We start from the raw sequence: 15917 nt of genomic DNA, 5'->3' as shown, positions 1-15917 counted from the left end.
TGCCAGATATGAGATTAAGATATACTCATAATAGTACATGCTGATAAGCGCGCTATCAGTGATATTTGAAAGTTTAAAGTCACATTGTAATAACCATAAGCTTCAAGTTGCTTGACAGCATCCAACAGCTCATCATCGTCATCTTTCTTCTTGTGGCTGTCAATAAAGGATCCTAACGCGGAAATGTCGACGACGACGGCGACAACGAGCAGCATTCCAGCTGCAGGAATCGAGGATCTTCGTTTCGGACTCACCGACTATACGGTGTTTGTCGTCATGCTGTCCATGTCGGCGGCCATTGGCGTTTACTTTGGTTTCTTTGCCAAGGGCAAGAATACCACGGATGAATATCTGCGAGGTGGCAAGAAAATGCAGACACTTCCCATAGCCATATCGTTGGTCTCCAGGTGCGTTGTTCTAGTCTGACTCAGTTTTAATCGGTGTGTGGCAGTTTTTTTATTATCAACATCTCAGTTGTCAATTTCGTCAGCCACGTTCCGAGTGTTATCTTAATGTGCGCAAACAGGAGCGCATTATAAAACGTGATGATCTTAAATATTGACTTATGTAATTACAGTCAACTTTCGGGCGTCGCTATCATGTCGGTTCCTGCGGAGAACTATTCTTTTGGATTTACGTTTATATTCGCTGTGCTAGCCATGATTCCTACTATACCAATTGTGATTTACATCATTGTGCCTACTTTTTACGACAACAACATTCTCAACTGTTATGAGGTATGGAAAACTAGATTTATTATAAAATAGTTAAAAGGAAAATACAAATTAACGATTAATCTAAAATAGTAGAACTGTTTTAGCATTAATATAACAAACTCCCTAACCTTTATAAGCTATATTCGGAAAAGAAGAATCTTTTTTTGAGCGACAGAAAATAAAACGCACAATCAACTCAATTTTTTTATTGAAATGTTTTGCTCAATATATTATATTATATAATATAATATTTATGGTAAGACTTTCATAAAATTGGAATAGAAGGAAAATCTAATGTACTATAATGATTATAATGGTGTTCTTTCAGTTTTCATATCTCACTTCTAACTTCTCGATATTTTATAATGAGAAAACATTCAACAACAAACATTATTAAAGATAAATCTTTCCATTTTTTTCCCAGTATCTGGAGTTACGTTTCAACAAGCGAACGCGTCAACTGATCACAATGACATTTATATTGAATCAATTCCTCATGTTGCCCGTGTACATGTTTATACCCTCGCTCGCCTTCTCACAGGGTATGTTCAAGGACATCATATTTTGAGATGTGTTTCATTAACAAATATTTCTACAGTGACTGGCGTCAATATACATCTCATCAATGTGGTGGTCTCTTCGGTCTGCGTTTTCTACACAATGTTGGGTGGCATCAAGGCTGTTGTGTGGACAGATGTGGTGCAGGCTGGCGTCATGCTCATCTCTGTGGTCATGGTGGGTGTCCTGGGCACAATGCGTACTGGAGGATTGAGCACAGTGCTGGAGTATGCCACTGAAGGCGGCCGCATGGACTTTATGTAAGTCAAGCACTACATTTCAAAGCATTTAAATAAGCATATTAATTTCTTCAACTTTATAGAACGGGTTTTGATCCTCGACTGCGTGCAACGGTGTGGAGCAGCTTGTCCAGCGGCATGCTGCTGTGGACGGGCAAGATTGCGCTCGATCAGAGCTGCGTGCAACGAATTGTGTCGCTGCCTTCTTATGGTCATGCCAAAAAGTAAGTGGTGAATTAAATTTTATATATTTGTTAGTTAATGATTGAAAATCTTGCAGATCCCTGTACGTTGCTGGCGTTGGCTTTCTGGTCATCATGTTCTTCAATGCCTTTGCTGGCATCATTATGTTTGCTCGTTATTACGGCTGCGATCCCATGTTGGCTGGAGTAAGTTTTTCACACTTTAACTACTTGTTAGCACATTGTTGAATTCTCTTCTCTAGTTGGTCAGCAAGCCGGACAAAATGATGCCCTTCTTCATACAGGACATCATGGGCAACTTGGCTGGCATGCCAGGACTCTTCATCTCCTGCGTGTTCAGCGCCTCGCTTAGCTCACTTTCGGCCAGTCTTAATTCTCTTGCAGGCGTGGTTTATTTCGACTACATCAAACCGCACATTCGACACACAGAAGCCCGAGCCAACGGCGTCATGAAGTTGATTGTCATTGGCATGGGAGGCTACTGCATTTTGGGTGGCTTACTTGTGCAGAGATTCAAGTCGATCCTCCAGACAATGTGGACGATAACCGGCATCAATATGGGCGCCGTTGTGGGTGTCTTTTTGCTGGGCATGTTTGTTCCGCGGGTGAATGGAAAAGTCGCCGTGACCAGCATTCTGTTCAGTGTGATTGTGATGGCCTGGATTATAATCAATGGACAGCTGAACTTTAAAGCCGGTCTTATCAGATACGATCCATTGCCCAATTCTCTGGATCAATGCGAGGCTCGTGGACTACATTCCATACGCAATGCATAGTAAGTCTGAAAGTTCAACATTGAACATTTAATTAATTAAATACTATTTTTAGTAACGCCACATTGCCAACCACAGCAGCCACAACAACAGAGCCAACTCAGGTTACAACCGCCCTTGGCAGCAACCGCGACTTTTCCGTCTATGATATATCCTTCTATTGGTATAAAGTGATTGGTGCCATATTGATATTCGTTTGGGCGATACCCATGAGCTATGTTTGGCCACGAGACAAGAATGAGAAGCAGAATCCAAAATTGTATTCACCATTTGTACGTCGCATGCTAAGTGCCACTGAGCCTGTTTTGGAGCTGGAGGAGTTGCCACTGAAAGAAAATGAAAAGGAGACTAATGGAGTTGCACAAGAGAAGCAGCAGCAGCCGCTTTAATGTTATATAGAAGAAAACGCATGTGTTATCTCTCTTTTGCATTTTTAAAAGATTTATTTACAAAAGAATATTTAAATGAAGAATTATGCTTACACAAAAAGTATCCAGCTACATACAAAAACGGTCTCTTGACTGATTATTTCAGCATTTCAGTTTTGTAAAAAAAGGATTCGCATCGCAATTTTTCATTGAAAAATATTACAGTACTCTATACTCGTAAATTATGATTTAAGATCTGGTTTTGGATAAGATTTCACTCTGGATTTGCGGAATACACAATTGATGCGACTGACAAATTAACGTTATAAACTAAATGCTTTAAAGTTGTTGTGAGCGAACAGTTTTCTCAAAGAAAGGAAATGAAGAAAATAAATTCCAAAATTAAAGTATAATTTTTATATAATAATTGTAGTTGTATATTGTTAATAGCCAGGTAAGTGTGAAGAATGGCATTGATAAACATTAGACTTATGTAAATAATTCCACGATCGACGCATCAGTTGTTAAAAAATCTTTTCTTCTTTTGGGTTTTTTTTGTTTTGATTGTTTTAGTTTTTTTGAGTGTTGTCCAAATTAGTTTTTAAAATTAGACTTGTATTAAAGATTATGTCTTATAATTTAAAAACATCTATTTTACATACATTTCTCAGTAATGTATTTGATTTTTGTTTTGTTTTCTTTCATTCCAATTTAATTAAATGTACACATACATATTATTTATAGTTTTGATGCTTTCAACAATGTGTTTGTGTGCGGGGGGTTGGTGGTGGGGTAGTTTTGTTTTTTTTTTTTTGGGGGGGATTGCGCTGGCAGACAGATGAACACCTTATATATTAGTTTCTGTCTGCTGTAGGTGATTATGATTGTTATCATAATAATAATATTTATGTATATATATATATATATTGCGCACACAGATACCAGCATTGAATATCCAGCATCGATTACAGTCTAAGACCTAAGATATTACTTATGTTTTTTGTAGCCAAAGACTGGAAGACGCTTAGAGAATTGCAATCGCGTATCATTTCTCGTGTGTGTTTGTGTGTTTAAGGTAAAAAAAAGAGACTTGACAATTGTAAGGATACAAATTGAACCTGCGTTGTTGCTAAGATGACGGCGCCTCAGTTTAGGAAATTTCAAATGATTTGCATATTGTATTGTGGCGGCATCTCTTGTCGAATCGCGTCGAAGTTACGTTTTGTACGCATTCGGCACGCGCTATTGGTTATTGGTGTATTTTTTTATTTTTATGATCTTCTGTTCTTATTTTGTTGCTGCATCATATCTGCTTTAATTGCAAGCCTGCGGCGTTGCATGATTTTCACCATCCTCAGCAGCATTATTCACAATCTTCGGCTCGCCTACAATGCAAATATTTACATTAATCTCTGGATATGTGGAAGAGTTAATTATTACTACTCACCGTTGTCATTGTGCTCGGACTTGTTTTCACAGTTGGTCTGCGACTCCTTGACGGGTGTTTCCGCCGATGGCTCCGTTACAGCCGAATCTTCTGCAACAATTGGCGCCTGCTTGCTTACATCATTATTGGTGACAGGTGCAGCAGGTTCTGGAGCAGATTCACCATCAGCAACAACGGCCGTATTGTTTTCAGTAGTGGTGGTAGGAGTTGTAGTTGTTGTGGTTGTGCTTTCCACTTCGCTTGCCTCCTTTTCTGTGGTTTCGACTGGTGCATCTTCCTTAACTTCGGTGGCCAGCTCAACGGCGGCTTCATTATTGCTTTCTGCTGCTTCTGCTTTAGTTTCGGCTACAGCTTCAGATGTCGATGCTGGTGCTGCTGGCGCTTCGGGCTCGACAGCTTCGACAGCGTCATCCACAGGCGCAGTTTCTTTCACGGGTGATGATATGGGTTTGGCAGCTTCGGAACTAGCTTTCGAACTAGAATCCACTTCCATGGGCTCCGGCGTTGGCTGCTTGGCGGGTTCAGCTTCGGTTTTTGGTTCTTCAACACTCTCTTTTTCTTGTGTTTCTGATGTTGACGCCTTGGTTTCCTCCACAGTTTCGTTTACGGTTTCGGGTACAGTTTCTGTGGCTTCAGCAGGTACAGAAGAAGAGGCATTGGAGGCTGTTGTGTCAGCAACAGGCTGTGCTGCACTTGGCTCCTCTTTCTCTTTAACTTCATCGACGTCATCGTCATCCACTTCCATGGCTGATACGGCTGGTTCTGTTTCAGTAGCATTACTCGATGGTTCTTCGGGTTTAACTGGTTCTGTTTCTGCTGCCACTTCAGGTTTTGCTGCCAACTCTTCTTCCGCGGCTTTCTCCTTTACTTCGGGATCTTTTTCTTTTGTGTTGTCTTTATCGTCAACGTGTTCAACATTATTGTGTGTCTCTTCCTTGATTTCATCCAGTTTTTCAGCCGAGTCCGTTTGATCCTTGGTTTCAGCAACCTTGGTTGGAGTTTCCTTCTTTTTGTCTGTTGCTTTCTTTTCGGGAGTTGCTGCTGTGCTCTTTGCACCCTCTTTGCCCTTCTTTGGCGTCACTTCCTTGGGCTTTTCCGCCTTCTCCTCCTTTTTATCTTTCTTGGCAGCGCTCTACAATAGAATAATTGACAATTAGCCTCTGTTATGCAGTTAATAAAGTCAATTACTTACGGTTGACTTGGCGGGTGATGCGGCTACCACAGGCTTCTCAGCTGGCTTCGCTTTCACCGGCTCGGGATCTTCATCGCCTCCGACATCCAGTTTGCGTGCTCCACGTCCAGCTCGTCCTCCGCCACTCTTTGTTGTCGCTGGCGATGTGCGCGCCTTTTTACTGGGTGGCGGTGTAATAGTGTCGGCTGCACGTGTCGGCGTTCCACGCGTGCTGGATCGAGTGCGTCGACCGCCCTCCAGTTCCAAACTGCCGCCCATTGTGCGAACGAGTTCCTCGCTCTCGCGCTGTGCTCTCTCAATAAATGAAGTGCGCTTCGGTGTGCGTTTCTACAATAATTGTTTACATACGATTATTATCAACAACAACACACTCCGTTTTGCCGCTTAAATGAATGTTCGCGAGGGTTAAACACTAAAGAGGCAATTAACAGAATTTGGGTGAATCCAAGTGAAACAAGCATTCATTCATTTCGTATTTTAACGGCAAATATAGAGGCAAAAAAAATCTAAAAACCTTTACACACACACACAGCTCATGTATGACAAAGTACAGCAAACAACAAAAAGTCGAAAAGAGAACAAGAAAAATAAAAACAAACGAGAACGAGACAGACGCGCGCGCTACAATACAAACGTGCACAAAAGAGACGACGAGAATTACTTTGCAGCGAGTGTTGTACAACACCACGCGTACATACAAAAACAAATACGCACACACATGCACACTTATAGCGTACGTATACACACACACACTGGTGTAGGGGATGTTGGGAAAAGCGCGCGCACACACGAGGGCAACACAATACACACACATTCATAAATTAACATCAACACGAAGGAAAGAAAGAAAGAGCGTAAATAGAAAATAAATGCAAAAATCAAATGAAATGCAGCAACACTTAAAATATGCATGTATGCGTGAGTGTGCTACGTTTATTTTGGAAAAATACTGCGTGTCTTTTTTTTGTTACACTCATATTATTTGATATACTGTATTTGTATGTATGTGCGCACACTCTTCCAGATAATTCTGTTCCCCACTGTATGTACGTGTATGTGTGTAGTAAGCGCGGTCTCTTATCGGACGACCCCCGGTGTTAATTGTGACTATAAGCAACCTTATGAAATTTTGCATTTATTAACTTACTGGTGTCTTTTTCTCATTCGCTCCCGCCGCCGGTTGAATAGCCGCATCATCAGCATTGTTAGCTTTTGTGCCCGCAATCGCCTCTGCTTCAGGTTTCTGCTGTATGCTCGTTTCGTCAGACATTATTTTTTCAAATCGATTCGCTGCTCGTTACGAATTTAGCTTACAAAATACAATAACTTGTATTTTGCAATGTTTTTTTTTTTGTAGTTGCAACGCTTCACACTCTCAAAGTAGCGAGTTCTCTTTTGCTCTCCCTTTACTGCTTGCACTGGCGCAACGACGATTCAACACAAAATCAACTAGCAGGTATATTACGCACACATACACACGTATGTACTACATACATACACACACGCCACGCTGAACAACGTACCGTGAACGCGCAAAATTTTTAAATGCTATTTATGTTAATTTTGCACAAAAATTAACAATTTAACTTATTGGATTTAGCAACTGTGTATATTGAATTAAGTTTTGCACTAATTTTTGCTATAAAATATGATGTATTTAACACTTTTTCGACGTTTTCTTTACAAGCGCAAGATAAACGTAACTCAACAACTGGACTGTTTTTCTTCTTCTTGCCGTTAGTGTTGTACAGCTATCTTTTATGGCGGCTTTTTTGTGAGTGTTGATAGCTATGATGAAAATTACAATGGCGGCATGTCGATAGTATACTTCACTGAAACCAGTGTGACCGCAAAAATACATTTTCAAAATATGTATATTGCAGTCACACTGGTTTTTGCATTACACACTTCCACGAGGCAGTCGGCGTTCTGACACTTTTATTTACATTTTGGAAGTCAAACTCAAAAATGGTATCGCAGGAACAGATCAAGGCCATTGGCGGCGTGCTAAACAATAAGGAACGTCCGCTCAAAGAACGCTTTAGGGCGCTCTTCACCTTAAAGAACATTGGTGGCGGCACAGCCATCGAGGCAATAAGCAAAGCCTTTGATGATGATTCCGCATTGCTCAAACATGAGTTAGCTTATTGTCTTGGACAGATGCAGGACACACAGGCACTGCAGATACTCACCAAGGTGCTAGAGGACACCACTCAAGAGCCGATGGTACGCCACGAGGCTGCTGAAGCACTGGGTGCTATTGGAGATCCAAAAGTGCTGCCACTCCTCGAGAAATACAAAGAGGATCCAGTAATTGAGGTTGCAGAAACATGTGCCATTGCCTTGGATCGCGTGCGCTGGGTGCAAAGTGGCCAACAGGTGGATGATCAGAATCCTTATGCCTCGGTGGATCCTTCCCCACCCACCGCTGGCAAGAAGAGCGTCGAGGAACTAAAGACGATTTATTTGGATCCCACTCAAAGTCTCTTCGATCGTTATCGCGCCATGTTTAGTCTAAGGAATCTGCGCACCGAAGACAGTGTACTGGCCATTGCTGAGGGATTGAAGGACAAGTCAGCACTGTTCCGCCACGAGGTTGCCTTTGTCCTTGGTCAATTGCAGGAGCCGTGCAGCATTCCGCATTTGCAAGCAAATCTTGAGGATCGTCTGGAGAATGAAATGGTACGTCATGAATGCGCAGAAGCTTTGGGCGCCATTGCAACAGAGGAATGCATTCAGATCTTGAATCGTTATGCGGATGATGACAAACGCGTTGTGAAGGAAAGCTGCGTCATTGCACTGGACATGTGCGAGTATGAGAATAGTCCAGAATTTCAGTATGCGGATGGTTTAACTAAACTTGATGGAACGAAGTGAATGCTTGTTTAAGTTAAATCATATTTTATTGTATATAATATTTGTTAAATTTATATTCTATTTGTATTACGCCTGGTTTTGTATGCAACTGTGAATCGTATCTAATCAGAAGCGAGATAAATAATCAGACAAACGTGACTTCTTGCGCATTTTTTGCTTTACCATGATTTCATTCTTCTCGAGAATAGTTTATTACAATTGACCTTGTCTTGTCTTGGGATTCCCATAGAAAATACACACAAACAAATGCTTTCCCATAATGAAGCAAGATTTTTGAATTTAAAATGTAACGGCTACTGGAAAATTTGAAAAAAGCAGGAACTGGATGTGGGGAGTGGACCCAATAAATTGTGTAATTTTATTGTTTTCTTAATACTCTACAAATATAACAATTACTTATAATCTATGTACACAATTATGTTTTTGTATATAATATAGAATTGTTTAACAATTAAAAATACCAAAAGTAAAAATAATCAAATTTCAACTCTTAAGGTGACCATCCATTACTTATGTAGTTAATTACCAAATCTAAACTCGCCACGAGGTTGCCATTTTTGAAAAAGAGTGTTGCTCAATGCAGTGTGGATTTAATATATAATTATTTAATGTAGGTCTATAAATAATACAAATGGCTATTTGAAAACAGTTCAACGAGATACGCCTTTGTGCTTTCCCAAAGCAATTACTAAAATACCCTTTGCAATTGGTATAATTCGGTATATTTCCAAACTTAAAAAAGTAATGTTTAAAAATCCAACTAATGGTCACACTGTTACAATTGCACCTACCGTGATAGCGAGAGCAAACTGGACGCAAAAGTCGCTTAAAAACAGAAGAAAGTAACAAGATTGCAATATTAAAACATAATTTCAAGTGCCACAGAAAAATATGTGATATATGCGGAAAAGCTGACACGAATGAAAAGCGTGATAATGTATATGGAAAAAACGTGTGGTCAGCAATTCTGCTGCTGCGGCTACAGAAGCGGAAAATAAATTGCACACACACATATGCAGCACCAGCTCACACAACACACACATGCACAGATGCATAATAATATACATAACATGAAATATTAAAAAAGTTCTAAGGCTTATAAAAAAGTGCATCCAAACAAAATTATGTGTATAACAGAGTATTGCATTAAGCCTAATTAATTAACTTGTGATTAGAAAAATAAGCCAAAAGTTAAAACGCAACGAGAAATAAATGTGCCAAATTAAAAAGAAATAAACGAGAAATTCTCTTAACCCAACGCGCGTGTTTAGTTACGTATACATTTTGTATTGTAAACAAGTTACAGGCGGAGAGCGATAACGCAGTAATAATGTCTAACAACGATTTTGTGCTTTATCTTGTGGCGCAGCTTATTCTAGGTATGTATAATATATATGTATATGTGTATATATGTATGTACGTTTATTGTATGTAAATACGAATTCTCTGATTGTTGTTGCCAGCGAGTATGTTAATGTGTGCGTGTGTGTATAAAGTAGATCGTGTAACAGCCGCCTTTGATATTATTTACAGTTAGCAGTTCAACAACAACAATCACTTCCTTTTGCTTCCTCTAATCGAAAAGCTTGACGCGTACTTTTTGTTTGTTGTGGGTTTTTGCATTGCGCTTTGCTCCCTTTATTATGTTCTGCGTTCTACTACTGTTTCTACAATCCTTCCAATGTATCTCTACAAGAGTGGGAGTATAAATATGTGCGTGTGTGTGTGTGTGAGTACAATGATTTCTTTGAATGGATGACGTTGCATTAGAAACTTGTTGTATGCTCGTTCGTTCGCGTGGGCGAAAAATCTCCTTTAGTTGTGTTGTGTTAGTTGCAGCGCAACTCTTTTGTTGCTCTCATGCGTTCTCTTCGCTGCTTCGCTGCCGCAGTTGTTGTTTCTTTTCTTTTCTTCGCTTTCAACAAGCGCCACTTTAAACTCATCCCCTTTCAATCTGCATAATGTGCATGCTTATGTATCTACTTTACTATAAAGCACGCTAACACACTGACATCTGCACACATGCATTTAAGCGATATGCAAGCATGCATATGTGTGTATATGCGCATACACAGATCCGATTACCCGGGCACAGTGGAACAGACTCGGTTAATTACACTCTAATTTGAGGGCAAATGTCGATCAACAATCTATGTTAATTTATTATGATTGATTGAGAGAAGTCTTTGTTGCATATAAATATATTTTTTCAACTAAATTGTTTCTGCATTTTTCTGATAATATATATCTCAATTGTCAGATATATTATATTAGCGTCATATAAATGAAATATGAATTCAATGTTTGCAGTCAATTAATTGACAATATGAATTCAAAGATTTCGATTGTTTTTAGTTGATTTTTTAAAAGAATTTTTTAAAAGTTTGAGTTCTGATTGTTGTAATAGTCTTTATTATAGTACATCAGATAAATGTTGAGGAAAGCAATAAATTAACATGAAATATAATATGCAAAACGAGTTTCAGGCCTATTATTATTGTAACCAATTAATTGACATACTGTTTACTATATATAAACAGTCAATTAATTTGCATTAGCATCGAATATATTAATTAAGCACACACCACTGTGCACTTTACTGCAAGCATACTCACACGTGGATTTGCGCGCGAATTGCGCATATGCATACAACACACAACACACACACATACACAAACACAGCAGTTGGAGCTGTGCAGCTGCATTGGGGTTACACACTGGGCCCACTCAAAGGCTCGGGTGGCCAGTGAAGCTAATTTTGTATGGTCCTCTGCATGAATTGGGGTTGCGTACAGTTTTGTTGTTGTTGTTGTTCTTGTAGTTGGTGTTGTTGTTGTTGTTGGAGGGGAGCCTGAAAGTTCTGCATTTGGCTTTCAATGGCAACAACACTCATTGAGGAGTCTCCCCGTCGCTCCGCGATTGCAATGACTCTGTAACTAAGCCCATTTGGGGATTGGGATTGGGATTGCGATTAGGGTCGTTGGTCCGTGGCAAGTGTGTGGTAGATACATGATATGTTTACAAAGGCGAACCGCTCATTTGCTCAAATCCCCCAGTTGCATTTAAGCGACTTATTTACCATTCAGCCAGAGCAACAACAACAACCATTTTAATGTGCTTTCGTCTCTTGCTTTTGAATATTTGATTTATTTATTTATGTTACTTTATTTTATTTGATGTTTTGCAGCCTGCAATTTGCTGCAATTGACCGCTGGCGCTATTCTGCCCGATGGCCATAACATTAATTGCGAGCATTATGATGAGAAGGAGTGCAATACGAACGGTGTTTGCACCACCACCATCGAGCATTGCCAGGTGGAGCCGGATAAATTCCCCAGCTGTTATGCATTATGGACCTTTGACGAAAAGACGGGTATGTATACATACACACACACAGTAGTTGCAACAGTATTTTTATATTTATACATATTTATTTTTATTTTTGTTATGGCGCTTGCAGGCATCAAGAAAATCAAGATGAAGGGCTGTTTCACGGAAATGCATGAGTGCAACAAGACCGAATGCGTAACCAACAACGAGCCGCGCCAAGGAAACATACATTTCTGCTGCTGCAAGGGAACGCTGTGCAATGCGAACCAGAGATGGATACCGACCACCACAGAGGCGACAACACAAGGTACGCAGGGTTCTGGGCTCTGTTTACCCCAATTTTAGCATAGCATATTTATTCAACTCGTCGTTGCTTCGTTTCCCTTTTTTTGCGTGTTGTTTTTTATTTTTCATATTGCATCTTCAAGTTGCGAGGGTGGCACGGCCGTGGCTAAGCGTGCCACCAAACAAAACGCGACCCTTGCAACGTTTTTTCGTGTTAACGAACTCTCTTTCGTATGAAGAGTGGAGTTGTGTTGCCTCGTGTGTTGCAACATTTGCCTGTGCCGCACGTTCTTGCTGCTAATATTTTCTTTTGCTTCATTTTTTTCTGCGCTCCTCTTTTTTTTGTATACATATTATGATTTTTTTTTTGAATTGGGGATGCCTTTTGCCATTTGCGCCTTTTGTGCCTTGGCACTTTGTTGTTTTGTTTTGCATTTTTTTTTTTGTTGTTGCTGTATCATGCTTAGCTCCCCTTTTATCTCTCTTACAGATTGTACATACGTTGTACATATGCAACGAAGTATATAAAGAGATGCGAAATTGGGGGCGAACTTTCGTTTTTTTCTGTTTTTCGTTTTGTTCAGAGTCAACCCTGTGCCAACTACAGGTGCCACTTGAGATGTTGTTCACCTGTAGCAAGCATTTAAAGGGCCATATGCATGAATTGCTCTCTGCGTTTATGCGTTGACATATTGCGATGGATGTGTCAAAGTCAATTCATGAAACCTTGCACAACTTACGTATACTTAACACCTATTTTACTTTTCCATATTGCAGTGCCCAAGGAGAAGACGCAAGATAGCAACAACATGTTGTACTATGTCATTGGAGCATCGGTATTCGCTGTGCTGGTTGTCTTCTTAATGGTGACTCTGATCTTCTATCGACGTCGCAAGCAAGCGCACTTTAATGAGATACCAACTGTGAGTATTAAACTGGATTTATACTTTAAATGGAATACTGTTATTAATGTTCATTTACCCGATTTATTAGCATGAGGCGGAAATAACAAACTCGTCGCCATTGCTGAGCAATCGTCCCATCCAATTGCTGGAGCAGAAGGCAAGCGGTCGCTTTGGCGACGTGTGGCAGGCCAAGTTGCATGGTCAGGATGTTGCCGTAAAAATCTTTCGCATGCAGGAGAAGGAGTCGTGGACAACAGAGAATGATATTTACAAATTGCCGCGCATGCGACATCCCAACATCTTGGAGTTCTTGGGCGTTGAGAAGCATTTGGATAAGCCCGAATATTGGCTGATTTCCACATATCAACATAATGGATCCCTTTGCGATTATCTCAAATCGCATACGATTTCCTGGACAGAGCTGTGCCGCATTGCCGAGTCCATGGCCAATGGATTGGCCCATTTGCATGAGGAGATATTGGGCAACAAGGCGGAGGGTCTGAAGCCCTCGATTGCGCATCGTGACTTTAAATCGAAGAATGTCTTGCTCAAAGGCGATTTGACGGCTTGCATAGCGGACTTTGGACTGGCCATGATTTTCCAGCCGGGCAAACCATGTGGCGACACTCATGGTCAGGTTGGCACACGTCGTTACATGGCACCCGAGGTGCTCGAGGGTGCGATTAACTTCAATCGCGATGCCTTTTTGCGTATTGATGTCTATGCTTGCGGCTTGGTATTGTGGGAAATGGTTTCACGCTGCGAAGTTGTGGGACCTGTGGGCGAATTCCAATTACCATTTGAGGCAGAACTTGGTCAGCGTCCCACACTCGATGAGGTGCAAGAGAGCGTTGTTATGAAAAAGTTGCGTCCACATTTACTCAGCACTTGGCGCACCCATCCGGTAAGTAATGACTAACAACTGACGTTCGACATCTGTGAATTACATTCGATTGATTGATTCGTTATTGTGTTTTTTTGCAGGGTCTAAGCATATTTTGCGATACAATGGAGGAGTGCTGGGATCACGATGCCGAGGCGCGTCTCAGCTCTTCATGCGTCATGGAGCGCTTTGCCCAGTTGAATAAATATCCAACAACGCAGCTGCTCATCAAGAATCACACAAATATTGAGGACGCAAAAGAGACCACAAATTGCTTATAGAATCGGTACTAAATCACAGCTTACACAATCGAAGCTGTGATTTTAGACGCACATCCTTCCCCCCTAAGATCGTCGATTAATTTTTAATTTTATAATTTCATTAATTTAGTTTCGAGATTTGTATTCAGCGTAGGCAGCTCTTTTTTTTATATTGAAACTACGAAAACTGAAATGTGCTGCTATGAACAGCAATTTGGCAGCTGCCATTTATTTAAACATATAATACACATATAACCTGTTCCCGGCCCTGATTCCACTTAGACATTAGCTTAGTGTAAGCTGAACAAAGAACAAAGTGTTAAATGTAAAACTAGACTAGAGAGATTTGAACATTTTCAAAACTATCTTGCCTGGGCAATTGGAAAAATGGATAAGTCCAAAATTCACTGGCTGCTCATGAACATCACATGATCATACACACAGACATACATACATACGTACATATATCCATACATCCATGCTTACATACTTATGTTTTGTAAATCATTTCACATTAATTTCATTGACTGATATACCTATATACGCATACATTTAATTGTTTAATTACTTTTTTTTGTTTTAGTTCGTTGATTTGATTCGACCAGAACTTAGAACTTTATTTTGTAACACTGTAAGATGTTGAATTATTTGCCAATCCCAGCCATTCTCGTTGATGTCCTCCCTTTTTCATTTAAGAGTTGACAACTTCTCGAAAGCGCGTATCTAACGGTTAAGTTTAATGTTTAAAATTATGATTAATTCTTATTATGTATTTACACGTATCGTTTTAATTTTTCTGCACACGAGTGTGCTCTTAATGTTGTATTTTGAATAAATACTTTAAACAGTCTTTTTGTATAAGCTTTAATTTGAGATGTCTTTTGTTTTCTTTGATTTGGATTACTGTTATTATTTCGTAGTGTAGTGCCAATTAAACCTAAAAAACGCACTCTTACATACAAATATCGTTATAGAACACACAATACAAAACACTCACAGACAAAAACAAGTATATACACTTTTATATATACATACATTTTACTGAACAGTACAAGAAACACCTGAAGTTTTCAAATGAAAGTTTCTTTTTAATGAATATTATATTTAAGCGCATATGCGCATCATACGATACCCTACGATAACAAAAACACATATAGTACGTACATCTTAACTAATGATAACTGAATGAAATTACACGCAGACTTAGCAGACTTATAAAGCACATGCTGCGATCCATTCAAGGCATTTAAAAATTAAGTAACATCAACATAAATAAAAACATAATTAAGTATACTACGGATTAGGTATGTTAAATATTGTTACATCCACACAAACCGTGTACATATTGCATGTCTTGGACAACACGTTAGATATAAAGCTTATAATGGATATTTGCATACGATATGATTGAATTGATATCGCCATTGGTATGATTGAAAGCTGGCTACGATCTTCACATTACATCTAAATCTATATCAACCGTATTAATGTTTCATACTGACTGTTAAAATTTCGAAAATACGTACACACACAAATATTCATAATCATAAATTGTTTTAAATAAGAAATTATAAAAAAGAAGAAACATTAGCTTAAGGAAATTATGGAAATAGTCGGGAAACACTTTATCAATCAATTATCGTTTCTAAATTTCGATTTAATACTATATAGCATGCAATACAAAACATTATATCAAACTTATACCAACTGAATTGATTGGTTGAGTACTTACAGAGTAATCTTTAGCTATTTGAATCATATGAAAATAGCAAACAGATACAAATATGTGCAATTTACGATACAAACAAAGCTTCATTACCTGATTTTAATTCTGAGCAACTTACATAAATAATTTAATACACAACAAAACGATGATAATAG

General features: G+C 39.3%; 4 protein-coding genes across 4 annotated transcripts; 3 read left to right on the top strand and 1 right to left on the bottom strand.

Moving 5' to 3' along the window:
* Positions 1-121: 121 nt before the first annotated feature.
* LOC132784369 (sodium-coupled monocarboxylate transporter 1-like) lies at positions 122-3037 on the top strand. The gene is made up of 8 exons (XM_060789938.1): positions 122-407; positions 578-737; positions 1141-1258; positions 1315-1534; positions 1597-1737; positions 1794-1902; positions 1959-2491; positions 2545-3037. Exons 1-8 carry the CDS (start codon positions 184-186, stop codon positions 2876-2878), a joined length of 1839 nt encoding a protein of 612 aa, XP_060645921.1. The 5' UTR covers positions 122-183; the 3' UTR covers positions 2879-3037.
* A 584-nt stretch (positions 3038-3621) lies between these two features.
* On the bottom strand, positions 3622-7239 carry LOC132784370 (enolase-phosphatase E1). Its single transcript, XM_060789939.1, has 4 exons — positions 6644-7239; positions 5497-5823; positions 4305-5436; positions 3622-4242 (listed from the first exon to the last, which is right to left on the bottom strand). Exons 1-4 carry the CDS (start codon positions 6764-6766, stop codon positions 4172-4174), a joined length of 1653 nt encoding a protein of 550 aa, XP_060645922.1. The 5' UTR covers positions 6767-7239; the 3' UTR covers positions 3622-4171.
* Positions 7240-7380: 141 nt separating this feature from the next.
* LOC132784371 (deoxyhypusine hydroxylase) lies at positions 7381-8627 on the top strand. Its single transcript, XM_060789940.1, has one exon. It carries the CDS (start codon positions 7465-7467, stop codon positions 8371-8373), a length of 909 nt encoding a protein of 302 aa, XP_060645923.1. The 5' UTR covers positions 7381-7464; the 3' UTR covers positions 8374-8627.
* A 520-nt stretch (positions 8628-9147) lies between these two features.
* Positions 9148-14886, top strand: LOC132784885 (activin receptor type-2B). The gene is made up of 6 exons (XM_060790774.1): positions 9148-9752; positions 11561-11746; positions 11834-12010; positions 12766-12911; positions 12982-13797; positions 13878-14886. The coding sequence occupies exons 1-6, from the start codon at positions 9704-9706 to the stop codon at positions 14055-14057; spliced, it is 1554 nt and encodes a 517-aa protein (XP_060646757.1). The 5' UTR covers positions 9148-9703; the 3' UTR covers positions 14058-14886.
* Positions 14887-15917: the final 1031 nt, after the last annotated feature.

Source organism: Drosophila nasuta, chromosome 2R (genome assembly GCF_023558535.2).
Source record: "Drosophila nasuta strain 15112-1781.00 chromosome 2R, ASM2355853v1, whole genome shotgun sequence".
Lineage (NCBI taxonomy): Eukaryota > Metazoa > Arthropoda > Insecta > Diptera > Drosophilidae > Drosophila > Drosophila nasuta.
This window is presented reverse-complemented; position numbering and strand designations above follow the sequence as displayed.